The sequence below is a fragment of the Castor canadensis genome, chromosome 16 (assembly GCF_047511655.1).
Source record: "Castor canadensis chromosome 16, mCasCan1.hap1v2, whole genome shotgun sequence".
Classification (NCBI taxonomy): Eukaryota; Metazoa; Chordata; class Mammalia; order Rodentia; family Castoridae; genus Castor; species Castor canadensis.
Window position 1 is genome coordinate 85,854,972 of NC_133401.1, and position 23,926 is coordinate 85,878,897.

At 41.5% G+C, this 23,926-nt stretch overlaps 1 protein-coding gene across 10 annotated transcripts in view; it reads left to right on the plus strand.

The window, feature by feature from the left end:
- The window catches only part of Ranbp17 (RAN binding protein 17), a 281,635-nt gene that overhangs the window by 222,994 nt on the left and 34,715 nt on the right, over positions 1-23,926 (plus strand). For 9 of the 10 annotated variants that reach the window (XM_074057769.1, XM_074057770.1, XM_074057771.1 and 6 more), the window contains 4 exons: positions 1,018-1,125; positions 2,813-2,895; positions 19,741-19,955; positions 21,618-21,756. In XM_074057769.1, the coding sequence (XP_073913870.1) occupies positions 1,018-1,125; positions 2,813-2,895; positions 19,741-19,955; positions 21,618-21,756 (545 nt within the window). The remainder of the gene's footprint in view (positions 1-1,017; positions 1,126-2,812; positions 2,896-19,740; positions 19,956-21,617; positions 21,757-23,926) is intronic. The other variant, XM_074057776.1, reaches the window with a different exon arrangement.

Sequence of the window (23,926 nt, forward strand, 5' to 3'; positions counted from 1 at the left end):
ATACCATTCAGAAAAGAAACATCGTTCGGTGATTTAGCTCAGCACTTTGATCTGAAACAGAGATGCGTGCTTGGGAGTTGGGGAAAGAAAGGAAAATGGTGGCATCTTGGTTATTCTGCTATAGTTTTAGACCTTAGCCCTGTATTTATGTGTGTATTTGGCTAGCAGGAGGCCCCTTGTGGGCTAAAGGCCCAGTGAGGCCAAGCCAGTTGTCCAAGCCCTGGTGGTCCCCAGCACAGGCTGTCAGAGGCCTCCACTCCTCGGTACTAACGAGGAAATGTGAAATTTTCTTTTTGCGTGTGCATGGGACTGCCTTTCAGCAACACTGACCCTGAGCAGATCGGTAGTTGCCTAGGCTATTTCTTGAAGCTAACGTCCCAGTGTTCCTTGGAGTTACAGTGGGACCACAGCAGAGAAGTCTACAACTTAGAAGGATGGGATGGTCTTGAAGCTGAAAGACAGACAGATGAGATTTAATGTTACTGTTCCTTTCCACTTTTATAGATTTTTGTCATAATTAAATTGATTTCCTCAGTATAGTGATAATAATGACTCAAATATGTTTTATTCCTCATTAACTAAATTTATTTTCCTTCCCTCTAACATTAAACGTAATTCTTTAAATGTGTGGTTTACACAGTACTTTAAAAGGATAGCTCTCACTAGAGGCATGACTCAAGCAGCAGAGCACCTGCCTACCAAGCACGAAACCCTGAATTCAAGCCCTAGTACCACAAAAAGAAAAAAAAAAAAATAGTGTTCTCTTATACATAATCCCAAGAACAAAGCAATATAACTTATGTACTATTTTACAAATAAGATCAAATTGTCACTCCCTGCCTCCCCATACACACACATATAAAAAAAGAGCTGCCATTGTACACTAAACAGAACAAGTGTGAAATTTCCTTTTTTTTTTTGTGATGCTGGGGATCAAACCCGGGGCCGTGCATGTGTTAGCATTAAACTACGTCTTCAGATCTTGACCCTCAGACTCTTTAACAGACTTTATAAAAGGTACCCAGCGTATCTTCCAGTTCTTCAGAGGGCTATTGAACGGTGGTATGGAGAGCCGGTGTGTACAACTCCCATCTTGAAGCTTATGGCAGAGCTGATGCAGAACAGGTGAGCAGTGGCAGGGAGTGGAGAAGCCATCTTCTATTGGCACCAGTCTCCAGAAGGTCACGCTCCTGCCTGGTGTGGGCACTCGAGGCTCAGCCAGGGCCCGAACCTAAGGTTATAGAGCTCTTGAGGAGCCCCTGCTTTGACTCTGAGTGCTCTGCCTCCTCTGTGCCAGATGCATGTGTTGGGAGGAGCTCTGCACTCACACTTTGCATTGAAATAACAACCCCAGCATGTCTTACAAACTGCCTAGTTGACATTGTAATTTGTGAAGACCAATGGAGATTCAAATACTCTTTATATAAATATTAGCAAGGAGGTAGCTAAAGGAGAAAAACTGCAACAGCCTAATTGGGCTTACCTCTGTGTCACTGTGGATATGGCTTGGCACCAAATTACCTGTCACTTAGCCATCTTGTCTTATCACTGCCTATTGTAAACAGCCTCCTAGCAGGGAGATACCCAGACAAGAATATGGGTTGTAACTCTAATTTTATCTCTGCTGCTGAGTTGTTCACCTCAGTAATTTAGATCTTTTACTCTGAAATGAGAAAATGAGGTGGAAAAAGACCTTTCAAAGAAATGTGAGTATTATAATTTGGAAAGCTCTTAGCTTTTTAAACTGTTCTCATAGGTATTATAAATACTCAAGGGAGATGGGTTTGTATCTTATATTTGAAATTTAGGTTTACTTTTTATTAAATGCCATTTTAATCAGATAACATACTATATGTTACTGACATAACTTAATTCTAAAGAGAAAAAAGTGTTATTTATTATAAGGAAGTTTATATCTGCCATTGGTAGAAAACTTATAGCACAAATGTCCTCTAAGAATTACCTAGTTTAAAAAAATCTGTTACCTCAGAAAAGATGTTATCTATGTTTCTTGAATCTAATGTGAATTCTGTATATGCATTTTTCTTTAACTAGTCTACCTGTTAGTATAACTTATCAACTGTATCATTGTGTCAGTACAATTTTCAAATGTTCATGATATTATTTCTAAGATTTTATCATATTTAATACTAAAATATCTTGAGAAAGCCTGGAAAAACAATTCACTCCATTCCTGGCAATACCCCAGCAGTATCTTTGCTTGTTGGAAATGTTTTAACGATATGCCGTTATATCTTAAGAGCACAGTGGCAGGGCATGTCAGAGCCAGGGAGGTGGAATTGTTCTCACAGAATTTGTCTCATTTGTTTCTCTTTACTTAAGCTGTGTGCCATGGAAACTGTAATCTGTAACGTGATTCCATGTTTGAAATGTGCTTACAGTATGAGACGATTCATTATGCACTTGTGCAATATTAAAGGTGCCTTCGTCTCCTGTCACTTCAGAGTTTGTTTTAATGTGTCCATGGGAGTGTCTGTGGACACTTCCACACGCACACTTGGCCCTCCACACCAGAGTCTGTGTACACTCACACGCCTGGGCTTTTTTGCTGTTACCCACCAGCCACTTTGCATGACAGGAGGAGTAAGAGTCTGTGATAAAGAATGACAGGTTAAAAATGAACTCTGACTCATGGAATACATACAGATTTCATCGGCCATTGATTGGAGTGGCACTTGAAAGGGTAATTGCACTGCTGCTGCTTGTACTAAATGAAAATGATAGACATTTTAAACCTGCTTTGGGTTTCTCTGTCTGCACATAGAGTCTGATTTGGGGCTGTATTTCTTAGGTCCCAGCGTTTGAATTTTGATGTGTCATCTCCCAATGGAATTCTTCTCTTCAGAGAAGCAAGTAAAATGATTTGCACTTATGGTGAGTCTCCTTTCCCATATTTGTCTCTGCAGGGTAACTTTATCTCTTTGGAGGAAGGAAAGATGTTAGTTATTTTGCTCCTTTGACCCGTCATGGCTGTATGAATTTGTAAAGTGGGCAACAGGAACGCACCAAGCCAGGTGGCTGTCTCACTGACATCCATAGATGCAAGCGGCCAGCCTGGCCGCCTCAGCACACTTACTTTGGATAAAATAGCAGTGACAGCAGAGAAGGGAAGTACACTAGAAACGGTATTTTAAAGTTGTAGCACATTCAGAACGGCTCAAACTTCAGGGAGTTTGCTATCTTTTGTTAAGGAATGTTATAGATAGTACATTACTGAATTTTGGTGAGATGTTCTGTAGAGAGCAGTAAATATTTTACTACAGGGAACTTTTGGACACCACAGACCTGGACACAGAGTTCTACAGTCAGAATTGTCCTTCGATCATTGTCTAAAACTTTCAGAATTTGGTTAGCAATTTGGGCCTAAGTACTACCATAAATCCTAATACTTGCCAATTCCAGCAGCTCCACCAGTGAAATTCTCACCTCTCCGAGTCTTTTATGTGGACAGGAGATAGGGAAGGATGGGTAGAACCCTCTGTGATCTGACGGGCGGGGTCTGGCTGAAGACCAGCTGCGAGCTGCGCTCTGTGCAGCACTTTTCTTCCGGGCAGGTGTTGCCTTGTGTCTTCTTTTTCTTTGCTGGTGCTTTTTCTTGCCGTCTCTTCCTTCTTTCCCATATAAGTAGCCAGTTCTGATGTACATTTGATCTCAAAAATTACCTGTTATTCTCATTTTAAAATCTGAGAAACAGATTGTACACACTTTTGTAAGACCCCTTTATTTTAGCTGGGCACATGTGTGAATTGTGCGTGTGTGTGCCCGTGTCTATGCACCTGTGTGCACTCCTGTGTGGGCGCGAGTAGAAGCAAACATTAAAAGCGTATTACTAGGACTAGATGCAGCTCTGCGGCAGGGCTCTGCCTAGAATGTGCAAGGCCCTGGGTTCCATCTCCATCTCCATCTCCATCTCCAGCACCTGGTGGTGGGGGTGGTGCTGGGGAAGGAGAGGCATAGGACTCTTCAAAAAGTAGAGGTCTGTTATTTAAAAAACAAAAACTGAACGATCAATGTTTTTAAGTGCTTTTACTTCCATTGAAAACACATCGTTGGGCTCTGTATATTACAGGCCTCTGTGAAAAATGCTTAGTTTTGATTGTACATTTTACTTGCAGCTCTTGAGATGGTAAGTGTGTAGAAAGGACAGAACCACCTGTTTAACACAGTAAACTTGCACTCCCATTTTTCTGTCCACCAGTAACTGCATTGCCATGGCTTGTGCCTCTGTGGGAACGCACACACTGTAATCACATAAAGTAAAATGTGTGGCCTCCTAGAGGTAAAAAAATGAACCCCTTTTTAAATATTCTGGATACAGTTTGCCTTACTTTCGGTGCATGCCTGATTCCTTTCAATGTTTCATCATATCAAGATACGGTTAGACCTTCTTCTATAGACATGCTAAGTATATATATAGATACAAATACAGATATCTCTTTAAAGCATAATTTGGGGAGATTAAAAAGATCTGAGTACCAACCCTAGTGCCTATGCTTGTCAACCACTCCACTTCCGGCTAACATACTGTACCACTTTGTGCCTGGTATTCTTGTATGGAAAATTAGGAATGATAAACACCCACTGGCCAGCCTGCCTACTTAGGACCTGGAGGTTAGCTGAGCTTGTGATGAAAGGCCTCTTTCGTCCCAGGCCATTCTTTTCACTCACCACACTAGCCTTCTCTGGACAGAGCTTTGCTGACCCACATCACTGTATTGTCAGAGAAAGCCTTCTGCTGAGAACACACTTCCCTGCTTCTTTCTTTCTGCCTAGAGCCTGTACTGAGTTTCTTACTTCCTTACTGTTTCAAAGGAAATAATAATTCCCATAATGAAACATACGTAACAATCACTTAGTAACCAATAGAGCACTAACTATACAAATGTTTGATTCCTGTTAAGAGGCACAGTTGTGTCTTCCCTGTCCCTTTTTCTGGATCATTTCTTTGATTAAGTGTACTTTTTTCCTTTGGGGCTTATTCATTGTTGCAGTGGGGCTAATAAGAGTAGTGATTTTTTTCCTCTTCCAGTACTACTGAGTGTCTAGGGCAGAATATGCATCCAGCAAGTGAACCTCATAGGACAGTGGCCACCCAGTCTCCCATCGGGTCTGACATAGACAAAGGCATTGCTGTAAAAGTTGGAAAAGATAACCACATGAGGATTCCATTGGAGTAGGAGGAAGAGAAGACTGAGGAAGAAGGAAAGGCGGAGAAAAAGTGAGGAGGAGGATAGAAGCGACAGTCTTCAAAAGCAGTCTTGAGAAGAACCAGTAAAGCGTTTCTTTAGTCTAGGCAGTTAGAGTACAGCTCTGCTTCTCAATTAAACCAACAGGTGTAGCTTTTGTTACCTAGCTACTGTGTCCTGCTCCTATATGGCATCATTTCTCACACATCCCCTAGGGAACCCTCCAGGGAGGTGGTATCCATAGTTCATGAAATGACACCTCCGAGATGGTTGTGCAGATTCAACTGGGTAAGGTATAGGAGGTCCTGAGACCAGCTAGCCACGGTGGAATGGAGGCTGTGGAGGCACGGAGTCTGCTAGATACCGCGCAGCTAGCAAGCATCTGTCCTGGGACTGCACTGGCACTCAGTGGCCATAGACAGCGTCCTTCCAAGCTGCCGCTCAAAGATGGTGCCTTGGTAGTTCATGCTGGAGCTCTGTCCTTAAAGTTTGCAGGTTATCTCGAAACGTAAGGGAGACCAAAGGTTCGCTGGGAAGAATATCCTCCAGCTGTGTCGCCAGAGTCTTTGGCACATGCGCTTTACCGAGAATAATAGAAGTGTCTCATCTTCTGCTGGCTCCCATCGGCCAAACCAATCTATGCCTTTACCTTCTGTGATGTTCAGTACATGCTTTTACCACTCACTGGAGGGAGATCACATGGTCGCCACCCAGGCATCTGGAAGGTGAGGGAGGGAAAGAGTGACTGAGAGAGAGGACACAGCGGAGCGATTATTTATTTCTTCAGTAAGCCATGGTGAAGGAAGGAGAAACCTGTGGAGGAAAGAGGCCAGTACATTCTGTGATCCCTCTTGTCCCTGTGCTCACCTCTCCTGGCAGCGTTTGGGTCAATAATTAGGTGGTGAGGGGAAGGACGTGTTGTCTAATGCACCTGATTGCTTATACATTTTGTGGAGTACCTCCACCTCGTTGCTCTGTGAGACTGGCAGAAAAACAATACTTTTGATATGCTGTTTTATTTATCTGCATTCTGCCATGATGTACTTTGATGTAAGTTTTTAATTTTGCTTCAGCTCTCAGCTGCTCTGGCCGTTACAGCTTAGGGTCAGCAATGAGGTTACCCGCAGTAGCACAGAACAATTTCCTGTTTGCACAGCCCAGGTAACATTTGGATGAGGATTGAATTTCACCACGTTTCTACTAGCCCAGGCCCTATTATTTCTAATGAGTTTGAAATTGCTTTAAGAACATGTATTTCAAACTTAGTGCTATGATCCATTCAGCCTGAACAACTTAATAAAAGAAATTTCTTTCTTAAATTTTTGGTTACAGTGTTGCATGCAGTGTAATAAATGTTATTACTTTGGAAACCGACTTCTCACTTTTAAGAACTGAGTGTTTTTTATGTTCAATTTCCATTTGTCTAATCTTTTCTTCCCTTGCCTCTGGGTGCTGGTGTCTTTAGTGACATCTGTTGGTTGAAGAGTGCACAAAGTGAGAAATAGTGATCATTTTCCTAAGACTGCCCAAAACGGAACTGCTTTTATTCCTTCCTGGGTTCTCGATTTAAGAACGCTTGGTGGGTGTGTAAAAATCTAAACTTTAAAAACAGATAGAACAGACCATGATTACTCACTGTACTTAAGGATTTACATCTTCTGGCAGTGTATGCCCAAAGTGCACTGAAGGCTCAGCGTAACGTGGGAGTTTGCTGGTCACTCCTGTGACCCAGATGGCAACAGTGGTTTGCAGAGCTATAGAGGCCTGTGGAAGGAGGGGAAGAGGGGGTCTGTCACCACCGTGACCAGAAACAGCTAGCTGTGCTGCTTCACTATATAAGCGTGTGAAAATTGCTGACGTGTGCCATTGGAAGTGTTTTGAGAACAGAGAGACATGGACATGTTTACAGTAAAATGATGAGAGGATAGGTAAAGACTGCATTGGTCTTTACCAATGTTACTGAAATAACTAGAGCCTTAAGAAGATGTCAGCAGGAAATAACAGTTCTTGAAAGCAGATTGTCCAGAAACTGTGATGTGGCCTTCAGTCTTCCCAGAAACTTGACTGGAAATATGATAACAAAGCAGCAAAAAGTAAAGCTCACAGTCTTGTGGAGACTGAACTGATAAGGACCTGGAGGATCCCAAGGTCAGGTGGCTCACCAAAGACAGAGTTAGAGAAGCCTTCCATCACCCCACATGTCACATGTTAGACTGAACTTCCTTTGCACATGGGCCAAAAATGCCAACACATTCCTGTATCCATGCAGCTTACATTGACTGATCATTTACTATGTGTCTGACACTGATTGAGGGTTACAAGGGTTAGGTATATAAATATGACACATGGAACAAGCCCCTTTTAATTCTTCCCTTAAGGAACTCTAGTCCAGCAGGGGACTCAGATGAGTGCATGCGGAATGACAGTGCATTGTGCTCCCTGTGTGTTACACTTGAGAAGTAGTTTGGGAGCCCACGTGAGACTTGTAATTCAAACTGATGGGTCAGAGAAGGCAGGGTTTCTTGAAGGAATAGGAATGAGGCCCAGAAGTTTAAAGGAGCTGGGTTGTAGTGCTTGCCTAGCATGCACTAGGACTTGGGTCCAATCCCCCACACCAACACACACACACACACACACACAACATTTGAAGCAGAGAGTAACTTTTAAAAGTGCATAAATACGCAATAGCAAGGAAACTGCAGGGATTTCAGAACTGCTAAACACTACAGCTAATGTTAGGGAATTTTCGGCAGTAAAGTTAGGAAGGGACAAATTATGAAGTAAATATGAATCAAAATAAAGGGCTAGCAGAGTGGCTTAAGCGGTAACAGTACTTGCCTGAAAGCCTGAGGCCCTGAGTTCAAGCCCTAGAGCTGCCAAAAAAAAAGTACCTGAATCAAAGTAGTGGAGATGCATGTCCTTCCATCCTCCCAACTTTACTCTTCTCCAAGCTTTATTGTATGTGTCTTCAGTACACACAGATAGTAAAAATGCTCCGGCAGAGAAGCAGACAGCCATGTTCACCATCTCACAGAATTGCCTTTTTGTGCTTATGCACCAGGGGTAGAAGAAGCCTATCTGGCATTTCCGTGAATGCCAGATACAAGGCACTTTTATTCCTTGTGGTTGTGGAGCTGTGTGTTATATCCCTAGACTTGTTCATTTTACGTACCTGCCACTTTGTATCCTCTGACCTCCATCTCCATTTCCTCTCTCCCATACCATCCCTGGTAACCAGTCTTTTCTCTGTGTCTGTAATCTGAAATTTGTGTTGTTGCCGCACACGTGAGATTGCGCAATATTTTCCTGTCTGTGTCTGGCTTGTTTCACTTAGCATGATGTCCTCCAGACTCATCCAAGTTGCAGCAAGCAGCAGCATCTTGGGGATTTTAGTGCTAAATAATGTTCCGTTTTATAGGTGGACAACTTGTTTCTTTATCCATGTGTCCATCAACAGGCAGCAGGTTGTTTCCATATCTTGACTGCAGTGAGTATGGGGGTGCACACCTCTTTAGGAGGTGTTGCTGTTACTTCCTTTGGGTGTGTGCCTAAGAGGGACTGCTGGATCTCATGATGGTTGTATTTTTAATTTTGTTAGAAACCTGCCTACTGGTTTTCTCAATGCTTTACCAACATACATTCCCACCAGTAGTGTACAAGACTTCTGTTTTCTTTGCACCCTAGCCAGAATTTGTTATCTTGACTTTTTGGTCACAACCATCTTAAAGTGTGTGAGGTATCCAGCCACTGTCCATCTGTTAGTGGATTTGAATTGCATTTCTGTAATGCTAAGTGACGTTGAACACTTCTTCATATACCTGTTGGCCATTTTTATGTCTTTAAAGGAATATATTCAGGTCTTTTACTCAAGTTTGTAATCAGGTGGCTTTTTTCCACTATTAAGTTGGTGAGCTCAATGTAAATTTTGGATATTAATTCCTTATCATATCATGGTTTGCAGATATTTTCCCTAGTCCATAGGCAGCCATTTTGGTTTGTTTATTTCTTTTTCTGTCCAGAAGCTTTTTACTTTAAAGTAGCCCTATTCATTTTTGGCTTTTGAGACCTAAGCTCTGGTGGGATGTCCTCAGACTCCCTGCCAAGTGTCCAGAAGCTCTTCCTGCAATATCTTGTAGGGTTAGGGTTTCTTGTCCAATATTTAGGTCTTCTATCCACTTTCACTTGATTTTTTGTGTATGGTAGAAGATAAGGGTGCAGTTTAACTTTTTGCATGTGGAAAGCCAATTTTCCTAGCACCATTTGCTGAAGAGTCTTCCTGCCCTATTGTGTCCACTTGGTGCCCTTATCAAAAACCAGCTGACTTCATACGTTTGGATTTATTTCTGTCCTCTCTATTCTTTTCCACCAGTCTATGTGTCTGGTTTTATGCCAGTGGTGTACTGTTTTGATTAGTAATAACTTTGTGATTTAATTTTCCTCTTAGGAATTTTGCAAAATAATGGGTTTCATTATGACATTTTCATTCTTGCATACTGTGCACTTTGATCATATCCCCCCCCATCATACTCTCCTTCCTCTTGCTGCCTCCTCCCGCCAAAATGTACTTCTACTTTCATGTCTTTTTTAATCTAGATTCTGCATATGAGGTAAACGTGTGATATTTATCTTTGTAAGACTGATCTATAGAGCTTAAAATGACTGTCTCCATCTCTGTCCATTTTCCTGCAAACAACATGATTTCATTCTTCTTTATATAGACCACATTTTCTTTATCCATTCATCTGTTGATGGGCACCCAGGCTGGTCCCATACTTGGCTGTCATGAGTAGTCACGGTAAATGTGGGTGTACAGGTATCTGTATTATATGCTTACTCTGACCCTTCGGGCATGTGCCAAGAGTGATAGAACCATATCACGCGGTAGTACTATTTAAGGAAGTGTGGTACTTCCTTCTTTGTTTTTCTTTCTTGGGATTTTTATGATTCCATATGAATCTTGGGATTATTTTTCTGTTTCTCTGAAAAATATATTGGGATTATGTAGAGACTGCATTGAGTCTGTGTACTGCTTGAGGTATTTTGCGCATTTTAACACTGTCACGAACAGAGGACGTCCTCCTATTTACTTGTGTTTTCTTGAGTTTCTTTCATCTGTGATTTACAGTTTTCAGTGCATAGATCTTTCAACTTTAGGGATATAATTTCCTTAAGAAAAATATGATTTTAAACAAAGCAGTATGATAATATTTGTACTTTTGTAAAACCACTTTGATAGTGGGTATGGTAGGTAAGTCGTCTGATGCAAAGCTCAGAGAGAAAGCAGAATTAGCCATTTAAATTAGCACTTGGTGTTTGGAATGATTTGTTTATTCTCCCTTGTTTAGCAACAGGATTCTGTCCTACATGGTAGTATGGTTTTACAATCTACTGGCACACACACAACAGTACACCATTCTTGGGAATTTATAAAACCACATTTGCTCTCTTATACTGCATGTATTTTCTTGAAGACAGTTCTTCCCATCTTCTCATCATTCAGTCTGGATGAGACTTGCTCGAGCACATGCTGGCTCTCAGAAAGTTGTTGGGCCCATTGAGCACCATCACCTCAAAAAGTAGGTTTTGCTGGAAGTTACTGGTCGGTCAGCAATCGTACATGTGGTTAAAATTGCATGTGACTGAACAATTATAAAACAAACCCTGTATGCGCTACATACTGGCAGTTACTTTGTTTTTCTGTTTTGTCTGTTTGTTTGTTTTTCCAGTACTGGGGCTTGAACTCAGGGCCTATACCTTGAGCCACTCCACCAAGCCCTTTTTTTCCTGATCTCTGCCTCCTTTGTAGCTGGGATTACAGGCATGAGCCACTGGCACCTGGCTGTTTGTTTACTATGTAACCCAGGCTGGCCATGAACTCACCATTCTCCTGCCTCCGCCTCCCAAGTCCCGGGATAGCAGGTGTGTGCCACCGCACCGGGCCTTCTGTTTCCTTTCAGTTGCTTGGTACAGATCCATGGAAGAGCAAGAGCCATACAGAAGTGTATACTCTTTGTAAACCCATATTTCTATTTTTTTCTAAGAAAATAATCCAAAGACAGTGCTAAGCACATAAAGATCTTTGATGCAACATTATTCATAATTGTGAAAAACTGGAAAACAATGCTTCAAAGAGTAAAATGCTTAAGGATATATCAAGTCAGTGAAATAACCTGTATCCATTAAAAATTATATTTTGATTACATAGCTTTTGGGAAATATTTATATATAATGCTGTATAAAAGTAGAATTTAAATTTAGTCTGTGCTTCCAGTAATGTAAGACTTCTGTGTATGTGGTGACAATTGAAACAAAACAGAAGAACAGTCTGGTTACAAGTTCAATGTGTGTGTTTTCATCTCTACTCGCGTGCTTTTATAGTAACCTGCGGACAACCTTTTATTAAATGGAAGTATGCTTCCTTGTTACGACAGTGGCTCCTAGACTGTGGGACAGCATTACCCCGAAACTCTGAGACCCAGTTACGTCGGTGCTGCTTCCCTGTCAGGCCCATCGAGTTGGAGAAGGTGTCACCAGCAGCTTGGAGCCACTGTCCGCACGCAGCCCGGGTCCACTTGCACTGCCCCATCTTTTTCTACCATATTGTCCTGTATCTGTTATCTTCTTTTCTTCCAGAACAGAAACATCTCTCTTACTTTTTCTCTAATTATAAAGTAATACACTCAGGACTGGGAGTTTAGCTCGATGGTGCTAAGCTAGCCTAGCATGTATGAGGCTCTAGGTTTGATTCCTAGCACTAGCAGGTCAATTAGTCAGTCAGTTGATTGCACTTGAGGTGGGATTGGGGCGATCCAGAAATGTAGGCTGTAGAAAGTAAAACATCTCTATACCATCACCAAGGTAACCATTATTGTCTATTTAGTGCATGCAGCCTTCTGTACTTTTTATGTATACATGTATACATGTTTTATTTCAAAATAGTATCATAATATAATTGGCTGGTTTTTTTACTTACATACTGGCCATTGCTCCATGCTGATAGGTATAAATCCTAGTCTTTCCTTTCTTCTTTTGGCACCACTAGGGTTTGAACTCAAGGCCTCATACTTGCTAAACAGGCGCTTTACCACTTGAACCACTCCACTAGCCCTTTTCCTGGCCTTTTTAAGTAGTTATGGAGTATTCAATTTTATGGTCATGCTATAATTTATTATATACTTTTGCCAAAGATCTAATTTTTCATAATTGTAACACGGTGTTTCATTCAGTCAGTTTGAACATTCAGTTTTGGTGAACTTGAATCATTCACTTACTCCTCAAATGTGTATGAAGAACAGTAGATACTGGTCCAGACTCTTTGGATACGTGAGTGTACAAATTAGAAAGGAATTATCTAATAGTTAGACGGTAATAAGTGCTGTGAAAAAAAAAAATCGGTCAGGATCAAGAATGTTTGGGTACCAGAGAGTGGAGCAACTGACACTCAATTATCCCTTGTGGGAATGCAGAGTGCTACAGCCACTTTGGAAGACAGCTGGACAGTTTCTTAAGAAATTAACATGTGCCAGGCACTGGTGGCTCACACCTGTAATCCCAGCTACACAGGAGGCAGAGCAGAATCACAGTTCAAGGCCAGCCCAGGCAAATAGTTCATGAGACCCTATCTCAAAAAAAAAAAAAAAAAAAAGACTAAAAAAGAGCTAGTGGAGTGACTGCCTGAGTTCAAACCCCAGGGCTGCAAAAAAACAAACAAACAAAAAAAACCTAACATGCTTTATCATACAATCCAGCAATCCTACTCCTTGGGTTTACCCAAAGAAGTTAAAACTATGTGTGCACAAAAACCCGCATACAGATGTTTATAGCAGCTGTACTCACAATTGCCAAACTCAGAAACAACCAAGACATCCTTCCACAGGGAAATCAGTGAATAAACATTGTCCATCCAGACTTGGAATGTTATTTAGTACTACAAATAAATGTGCTGTCAAGCCATCAACAGACATAGAAGAGCCTATTACTAAGTAAAAGAAGCCAAATTAAAAGGCTGTTGACATTCTAGGAAAACAGAAATTGTGGGGACAGTACAAATATCAGTGGTTGCCAGAGTTTAGGGAAAGAGAAAAATGAGCAGGCAGAGCACAGAGGGTTTTAGAGCAGGGAAGCTGTGTGGTAACATGGCAGCATGTGCGTATCTTTGCCTTTGTCCGAGCCTCTGGGGTGTGAACCCTGGACTGTGACCTTTGAGTGCTCGTGGAAAATCTTTGAAAAGAGTACAAGAGTAGGACCATGTGGTACTGTTACAGTGGTCAGGATGGGCCTGGTTGAGACAATGTCGTCCCAGCAGACTTCAGTAAATGAGACTGAATCTTGTGGACATCAGGGAAGAGCATTCTGGGCGATGGGGAAAGCAAGTTTTAGCATCCTAAGGCAGGTACATACCTAGTATGTCTCATTGCTGGAGAGGCATGAACAATGTCACACAAGGCCTGTAGGCCACTGTCAGCCTTAGACTTAACTCCAAGTAAAGTAGGGGCTCTTGAGAACATTGTAAGCTGAGGAATGATACGGTCAGACTTTAGTTTTGAAAAGGCCACTCTGGCTGCTGTATTTAAGGCAGACCATGCAGGGGATCAAGGCTGCATGCAGGGCAAGCTAATAGGACAGCATTGCAGTAATGTAGGCAGAGTTGGATACTGCCTTCGACCAGTGGTCAGGTTCTAGATATATTCTGAAGGTAAAAGCAAATCACAATTTTTGACAGCTTGGATGAGCAGTATGTGAAAAAGAATGTAGTCAAAGGAATTTGGCACAAGCAATGGGAAAGATGGAGTCAATTAGACAGCCAAGACAGATGTTGAATGCAGATTTGGATATATGAGTCTAGAGTTTGGAAAAGAGATCAAGGTTAGAGAAACTAATATGAGGGTCATTAACTCTCAGATGGTATTTAAAGCTACAGAATTATGTAAGGTGATGGGGGAGAGAAGGGCAAATATAAAAATAGACCATTTTGCTTTGAGCCCCAGTGTAGGGAGGTGGGGGAGGAGGAACCAACAAACAATGAGTGGGGTGACACTGTGGTGAGAAATCAGTAGAGCGTGTCTTGGAGAACGAGAGAAGAGGTGTTCACTTCAGGTAAGAGGAAGACAACGCTTAGCAACAAGAAGGCCATTCATAATCGCTCAGTGGAGGAGAAATGAAGACAGTCAGTACAGGCGGTTCTCTGTGGAGTTTTGTTGAAAAGGGGGCGGTATTTAGTAGAGTCATGCCTCGAGAAAGCTTTTTAGTGTAAGAGATAATAGTATGTCATATATTCTGATGAGAATGCTCTTATAACAAAAAAAAAAAAAAAGTGTAGAAAAAAGGGGAAAATGTCAGTGCTTTGACCTTAGCACATAAAAGGTGGAGCTAGTTGAAGCAGTTGAACTTTTGCAGAGGGCAGTGTGTGTGTATGATGGTCATAGGAGAGCGGATGTGACCAGGAGAGCTTAGAATTCAGATAGATCCCCAGAAGTGCATTCCTGCATTTTTTTACATTTTAGCAAATACTATCAAGTGCTGCCTGGAATTATTCTACTAATTTTATATTCCTAACAATTTGCTATATTTTCTACATCCTCATCAACCCTGCATTGATCTTTTGTAGTCTAAAAAGGGAAGGTTCTGTTTCCTCCCACTCTTCACTGCTTCAGTTCTGTTCCAAGTCATTTATGTCCAAAGGCCTTAGCTGGTTTTCAGAGGCAAAAGTGGATTGAGCTGGGTGCCACTGGCTCACACCTGTAATCCTAGCTACTCAGGAGGCAGAGATCAGGAGGCTGTCAGTTCAAAGCCAGCCTAGGCAAATAGTTCATGAGATCATGTCTCAACAATACCCAACACAAAAAAGGACTGACAGAGTGGTGGCTCAAGTGGTAGAGCACCTGCCAAGCAAGTATGAGACTCTGAGTTCAAACCCCAGTGCCACCAAAAAAAAAAAAAAAAAAAAAAAGAGTGGGTTGAGTAACCCAAAGTATAGGAATGTCAGTAAGCCTTTGTTCTCTTCCCTTAACTGTTCTGATGATGCATGAAGACATTTGACCTATAGAGCTGTCAGCTAAATATCAAATTCAAATTCAGTTTAAAGTTTTAGAGATTAAAGGGGGAAAATAAAGGGTAAATCAATGTAGTGGATTGCTTTATAACCCAGGAAGCAGTGTTGTTTGTACTGTTAGTTCCTCCTGGTACAGGATATTTTTATGGGTATCTCTGGTCCCTTGTACCATTTTCTAAGTGCTCTTTTGAGGTAGAGACTGGTGGGTTGTGGGGAGCACAGCCAAACTAAAGATCCCTAATTCTCTATTGAAGGAACAGAGAGAACTCAGCAGTCAAATAAAGTATTGACCTTACTTTGAATTTTGTAAATGAAAACTATTAGAAGGAAGTGACATTATTCCATACCACAGATACCTAGCTTCATCTCTTGAGGCTGCAGCTCCTCCACGTATAAACAGCAGCTATTAGACTAGAGAACACATGAGCTCTGGGAAGTGTGAATTGTCCTAGCTACATTTATCAGCGCTGTGCCCATTGCTGTGGGTAAGCACCTCACATATGCTGCCTCCTTTCTCCACATGAGAGCCTGTGAAATGCAGGCCTCATTGCTCTCTCTTTACAGATAGGGAAGCAGCGACTTACATAGCTTGATAATCTGCTCAGATACCCAGGCAGTAAAGAAAACTGAGATGGAAATCAGGTCATTGTGACTCAGATGCCTGCACTGTTAATCGCCGTCTTCTGCACCGGGTGTTTTCTACATGTTAGACTACTGTCTTGTGATATAGTTCTTCAGCTGACACCTGTGAAGTAAGCCCTGCTCTAGAGATTGGAGAGTTTCTTCTACAGAGAACCTTCTGCAATTAGTCACACATGGAACAGATGAATGAGGTCTTAGAGAAAGAGGTTTTTTTGTTTTGTTTTGTTTTTAAAGAAAATAGACCTGAAAGTCAATCTCAGATGAACAGAAGAGCTTTTGTATCCCTCCATCTCATCAATCAAGAGATAGATAGATAGGTTATAAATATAGGTAGGTAGGTAGGTAGATAGATGTCTGAATCTGTATCTTGAGAGTTGTCTAGAATGGTGCTTCTGAGTACCTAAGCTGAGGATAGCAAGCACAAAAGCAAAGGGCCTACCCATAAAGCATAGAGAAGAGATTAAGAAGGAGAAACCTACGCAGTTAATATACGGTAATCATGAGGAAAATGCTTCTAATGAGCCAAATGATGTTGATGAGGAGCCCTCTGTGCTACTTCTTGTTTGGGTTTCCTTATTGTTTAACGAAATTTCTGAAGTACGTGTCATGCTTCACTGCCATTAAAAATTGCAGCTCCATAGTGCTCCAAGTGTTCCCCTTCCCTTGTTACTGCCTTTGACTGGGTTAGCCGTTCAGTTCACAGCATTCTTCTTCTCTGAGCCCCTGTCTAGCCTCAACAATGATCGTATCCAACCATAGTGTTTAGGATGGGGATTTTCCCCGCCTCAGCTGTAACAGATGTGCTCAGTGGGAAACAGCTAGATTTCCCTTTTGGTTCTAGCCCTTGAATGTTTTGTTTCAGTAAGGAAATGTCATTTCCTTTGGTGCTACTATAGCAGAGCCAAAGACGCAGCTGTTACTGATTTCAGTGACTACCAGCCTGGCAGGACCTTCACCTTCCAGCCCAGTGTAGTGTTGTGTAGACCGCCCTCGGAGGAAGGAGGTGCAGAAAAGGGAGAAGCTGGGCTCTCCAGGTGTGGAGTACAACAGGGAAGACAAGAGAAGCCATTACACCTAGAGGTACATGGAGACCCTTACCACTTCTGCTGACAGTGATGTGAGTCTAGCTGCTAGATTTTAAGCTTTTTGAAGGTAGGGTCTCCAACTTCAGAAAGTACTGTTGAATAATACATACTGAATAAAGCTGAATTATAGTGAATAAGTGATGGCTTGGCCAAGCCTTCTCTGTCGTAATCTCTTAACAACCCCCATGGAATACTAAAACACTTGAATAAAATGAGAGAGAAGTTCCTGTCTCAAAGATATTAATCATCCCACTATTTTAAGGCCATAATACTAAACTGCTTAACTGTTTTAGGTTGGACATGTCTGATACAGTCCAGAAGACAAGAAATATGTGCCAAGTTGCATCTTTAACCTGGCAATAGAAGTTGTGATCCTCAGTAACCTTCTTAATGATGATTTGCCCAGTCCATTACAGTCAGTCACATTTTCTATCACAGTTTTTGGTCTGCCTTTTAAATCCTTTGTGGCAAAATCAAGATCTTTACTTCCCCTATAAAGGACATCAGCACAGAACAGTCCCTGGCCTCGCCCAACAAACAAAAATCTGTGAACTACCTTCCTCATTCAAAAATTACCCTAGCTCTTTCTGCCATATGTGTATAGGCTTTTCTTTGGAGGAAAGGGAAGAAGGAAAACATCAACTTTGATCTAACCTGATGTTGAGGCAAAAGCAGAAAAGCAGCAAGTGAGAGCTATCCTCTCCAGCATACGCTGCTTTCATAGATGATCCTTCCATGGCCTCAGGGAAAAGTGCAACTGATCCTTCAAACATAAGCTGTTCTTTGAAGCCTTCCTCACTGCCCTGCTGCTCAGCAGAGTTGGTGTCGTCTTCTAAACTAAGGCATCTTCACACCTCTCTGATAGCATTTGTATGGAGTAATTTTCCAGTCTGTTTCTCCAGCCAAAGTGAATCCCCTTGGAACATAGATTTTTTTTATTCATTTGTTTATCCCTGCACCCCTCACATAGCATCTGTCAAGTAAATGCTGTCGTATTGGATCGAATCTTTATGGAACTACTGTATCTCTCTTAAGTTAGAATTTGCTACTGAGTAAATTCCAAGATTTAAGTCAACATTCCAGACAGTATTTTTTGTTATATAGATGTATAAATCATAGGTAAAGCCACATGGACTTCTAAGGTTGTACAGTGGGAAACATGTTATGTGGGATTGCTTTATTAAGGGAAATCAAGGTGAGGAACCATTCGCCCTGCGGTGGTCCTGTGTTTCATTTCCTGTTAGAAGTATCTGTCCTTCTTAACTTCTAAGTACACTTGTGGTTACCCTGCTACACCTCTCATGATACACCTCTTGAATCTCAGGTAGGATTCAAGCGGAAAAAGAAGAGCACAGTGTTACTTATGAAACAGAAATTATTTTAGGAATTAGACCTTGTACAGTCTTGAGTGAAGATGAAGAAAGGGTCTGAGGGGGAGAGTTGGGTTCCGGGGGAAAATGCCGCCGTTCAGCCTTCCTGAAATAACAGGAGGGATGGACATGTTGGAGCTCACAGGGAAATCTAGAAACCAGGCACACACATCTTCTGGAGTGGGATCATGAGGATGAGAATGCCTAGGGCTTGGTGTCATGGTCAGAAGTCAGGGCAAGCTGTTGCTTCAGCATGGCTACTTCTGTAAGTTTACTGCCAAGTGTTCGGCGGTGGACTTGAGGTCATTAGTCAGCAGAGCTGGTAGTTCTAGACACAGAGCAGGAAAGAGCCATGGGCAAGCTGGAACCTAGCAGCATTTCTACATCTGCACTCTCAACACATCTAATCACAGCAGCTCTCAAAGATGTAGTGACTGTGTCACTTCTGCCTTCCAGATCTCACAGACATTTCTCCTTTGACCAGTTCTACCTATAATCATACAGTGAAATGGGTTCTGAGAAGTGTAATTCTTAGCCAAGCTGACACAGAATAAACCACTGTAAATTTTGTACTTCTAAATTTTGTAAATTGAATTTAGTTTCATAAGCAGTGCTTATTGAGCAGGAAGAAGCAAAGCTAAGGAACATTATGACTGTTGTATTTTTAAAAAGAACAAAAAGCATTCTTTATATTGTCTAGCACACATTTCAGGAACGGAAATTATTGATTATATATGCTAACTAATGCACAAAATTTCAAGTTGATTGGTTATATGAGCATCTTTTTGTCGTTAGATACAATTTTTAAACTAATCATTTCTTGAGATCTTCTGAAAAAAAGATTTAGACGAGAAGGGAAATAATACTTAATGTGACTACGCCAGGAATGCCTGTGTGTCTCGTCTACTTCATGTACCAGACCTGTGGCTTCTGAACATGAAGTAGCTCAAGGTAAAGTTACATGTAAGGCTGGGGATTTACCTGGGGTTGAGAATAACTTATATCTTAGGCTGTCTTTTTTTCTGTGGCTTAGTTAACTTTTTACTGAAATGATAATATATACATTACAATACATAAACTAATATTAAGAGTGTAGCTCAGTGATTTTCACATATTATGTATACTTCTATGTAATCACTAGCTAGATAAAAAGACAAAGCCTTCCCAGTACTTTTCTTGATTGTCCTTGGGTCCTTTGTACTTCCCAGGTAAGCAGCCTTGTATATTTATATTTCTCACCACAGTAGATGGTTCAGATTTTGGAACAATGCTGGAGGGAAGTCAGTATTCATAGTAAAGTGAACACGTTAAATAGCATGCCCCATAACTGCTTTGAATTACATCTACTTATGTCACTTTATCTTTCTGCTTTTACCCTAAAACAGGTAATCAGATCCTGTCCCTTGGGAGCCTCTCAAAAGATCAGATTTATCCAATGAAACTCAAGGGCATCTCCATCTGCTATTCAGCTCTCAAATCTGCCTTATGTGGAAATTATGTCAGCTTTGGCGTCTTCAAGTTGTATGGGGACAACCATTTTGACAATGTACTCCAGGCCTTTGTCAAAATGCTGCTGTCAGTGTCCCACAGTGACTTGCTAGTAAGCAATTGCGTACCGTGGGAGTCTTTGTGTGAGATGTGAAGGAACACCACCACAGGCTGGAGTTGTGATAATGAAGCCTAGGGAGTTAGAGTACGTCCAGAACATTTTATGTTTTAAGACAGCGTTCTCACTCTAACGTAGTGAATTAGGATGACTGTAGTGACTGTGTTTGTGTACTTAAGTGTGCAGATTAGAGAGGTGCAGCTCCCACCTTCTGGCTAGCTGATCATCCAGAGCACTCCCAAGTTTTTCATACAGAGAAATGCAACAGTAATTTCAACTAACTGCTTACAACTGTATTCATAATTCAAAAAAGGCCTGTATTTTTAGGAGTAGGGAATATGGGTTTAGCTGCAAGATGTCCCTTTCATTCTACGCCAAGTTGTACTGATGGTAGACAGAGCGCCAAACTGAAAGCTGAGCAGCCTGGTATACAGACTGTCACTCATTTGGCATTTGCCTTGAATTAATTACTGCCTCACCTTTTAAATGCTTGGGTAAGCTGAGTATCTGCTCTGCCATCTAGATCCTGTGGTTTATACAGCGGTCTTCACACTTTGAGGCCATTCAAAACCCCTGGGTGCTCGTTGGAAATTCAGATTTCCAGACTCCTCCGCACCTTCCCACCTGACCTGCCCCAAGGTCCAAGTACAATCTCAAGGGTTTTTGTTCACTGACCTTGTAATGCATTAGTGCACCTTCTTCCACCGTCCTAGCTAATCTTAACACAGCCACATCTCAAGCAAAGTTATTAAGCCCCCTTACAGGAGAATGGAGTGAGTGCTCATATAGGGCTCTGCCTGCATGACAGAAAATACAAAATAGAAACTGGTGTCAGGTCAGTCCTGTGTAGGGACCCTTGATGACAAGTGAAGTCCACCAAGGAAGCTATCATCACTCCAGAACTCTTCTCTCACCTTTTCTTAGTAGTCAAGCGAACCTCCAACTCAGTAATTCTCAAACTTGAGGGTACACAAGACTGTTTTGGCATATATGTTAAAAATGCTCACTCCAGAGCTTTTCATTCAGTGAATCCCACATGGGGATCAGGAAAATGCATTTCTCTGTGATTCTTAGGGAGGTGGTTCTAATATCTATTTAGGAAATGATGCTTGGGTTTTTATTTCTTATGATTTCTTTGATATTGGTTTGAATTGTATTTGAGATTTTCAGGTATCTTTCTTATATATTGACCTTTTATCATAGTAAATGGTAAATATTAAAGCCACTTACCAAACAGGGATTTAGCTACCTGGGTTGGCATTGTGCCAAATCATATAACAGCAGTAAACGTCTTTGTGTCAAAAAAATTAAAAGAAAAAAAAAAAAAGACTGCCTATCCACTATTCACTGTTAGAATATTTCAGTTCAGAGAAATAATTCAGTCTTGTAAATGTCCTACTTCAAGGATTTTACTAGCATTACAGTGTTGACCATATAGTGTAAAACTGAAGTAATCTGCTATGCTACAGCTCCAAATTAAAGTTTCTAGGAGATGAAGAGATTCCTGTTAGAACCCCTTGAAATGCTGAATTGGAAGTTATCATTTGATTGATTGATTGATTGATTGGTTTTCCAATATTATAAATGGCAGTTTCCTCTGGACTGTGGCAAGCTTTCTTCCTTTGGCTTAACATTTAGTGTATCTCTGTGTTGTAGCAATATCGGAAACTGAGCCAGTCTTACTACCCACTCCTGGAATGTCTCACCCAGGACCACATGTGCTTCATCACCAACTTAGAGCCACCTGTGCTCCTCCATGTGCTCACCTCCATCTCAGAGGGACTCACTGCTCTGGGTAAGGACTGTGGGGAATGGTGTTCCACAGGAAAAACCTGACCATGGCCTTTGACCTACAGGGTTGAAGAGATGCTATGAACCCAAACTAAAGGCTTACTTTACTTTGTAACGATTACTTGCACCTAGGAATCTCATTTTTTCATATTTTGATACACAGTTTGGTGTTTTTAACCAGCTTTATTGGGGTAAAACTTAAATACAATAAAATTTGCTGATTTTAAGTAAACATTTCAAGAGTCTTGACATGCACCACCACAACCCATGTATGGAACACATTCATCACTACAAAAAACTCCCCTATGTACCTTTCAAATAGGTCCGTTCCTTATAACTACCTCCAGCCCCAGGAAACCAACTGTCTACTTTGTCTTTGCAGAATTCCATGTTAGCGGACTCATGTAAATAGGGAATTACTTGCATATGGCTGCTTTCAGCTCACATGCTGTCTTTGAGATCCGTCCATTTTGCTGTATGCATCAGTGACTTTGTTCCTTTCCATTGTATGGATGACCACCCTTGTTTATCCTTACCCCAGCTCTGGATGTGTGGACACTTGGGCTCATTTTCATTATTTGACTTTTGAATACAGCCACTATAAACATTTCATGTACGAGTGTTTATGTGACAATTTTTTATTTCCATTGGGTAAACACCTAGGAATGGTATTTCTGTGTTGTATACTACATGTATTTTTAACATTCTAAGAAATTAACAAATTATTTCCCAAAGGCGACTGTGTGAGTTGCTCTGTGTCCTCACTAACACTTACTATAGTCTTTTTACTCTTGGCCATCCTGGTGGATGTGAATTGAGTAAAGGACTTCTTTCTTTCCCCCCTCCCTCCCTCCTTCCTTCCTGTACTGGGGAGCCCAGGGCCTTGTGTGTGCTAGGTAGGCATGCACTTTTCCACTGACCCATGTCCGCAGCCAGGAGATGGAACCTCATTGTGGTTGCAGCTTTGATACTACTAATTAACTTGTGTATTACTAATAAATAATGATTCGAGATTATTTCCATGCTTACTTGCCATTCATGTGTGAGGTTACTCAGCATTCTACCACAGTAGCAAAATACCTGAGAAAAACAAACTTTTGAGGAGGAAAGGTTTGTTGCTCTCATGGTTTCAGTCCTTGCTCCCTCCCACCTACACACACTTTGTACCTGAGGCAAAACGGACCTGATGGCAGAAAGCATGGTGGAGCGAGGCTGCTCACCTCATGCTGGCCAGGAAGCAGACAGAGCTGGAGAAAGGGGTCAGGGACAAGATATACCCTTCAAACTCACACCCTCAGTGACCCCCTTCCTCCACCCAGTTCCCACCTCCTAACAGCCACTGGGTTGCAAACTCTTCAGTGGACTGATCCATTGATGAGCTAAGTGTCCTCATGATCCAGTCACCTCTTGGGACCAAGCCTTCAACATAGGCACCTCTGGGGATATTTTATATCTAAACCATGAACTGTGTTTTCTTGATAAGGTGTTTGTTCAGATCTTTCACGCTTTTTTTTAACTGGGCTGTTAATCTTACTAATGTTGTAAGAGTTGTTGTGTCATCTGGACGTGGATGCTTTGTCTTGTCTGTCTGTATGTATGTACACATGTATGCCATGTATATGTACATAGTATAGACATATGCATGTCGGATATTTTTCAGCTTGTGGTATGTCTTCATATCTTCTGAAAATAACTTTTTGCATGTTTTGTTTGATTAGCATAGATGCATTGAGCAAAGGGCTTCACTGTGATACTTCCATACGTGTACATAGTGTGCTTTGATCAGATTCACCCGTCACACTCCCTCCTGCCCTTCCTCCTTCCCATGCGTAACTCGTGTTACACTAGCAATAGTATTTAGGGCTAGATCCCTCATAGGATATGTGATGTCTGTCTCTCTGTGCCTGGCTCATCTTACTCAATACAGTGGCCTCTGGTTCTCTCCATCTTCCTGTGAATGACATGATTTCATTCAAGAGGGAGAAATTTTAAGGAAGTCCAACTTATTTTTTATGGTTCATGTTTTAAGAGTCCTAGTCTAAGAAAGCTTTGGTTAGCCCAAAGCCATAAAGGTTTCTCCTGTGCTTTCTTCTCGAAGTTTTATAGGTTCAGCTCAAATGATTAAGTGTATGACGCACTTCAGTTTAATTTTCATATATGGTATGAAGCACAAA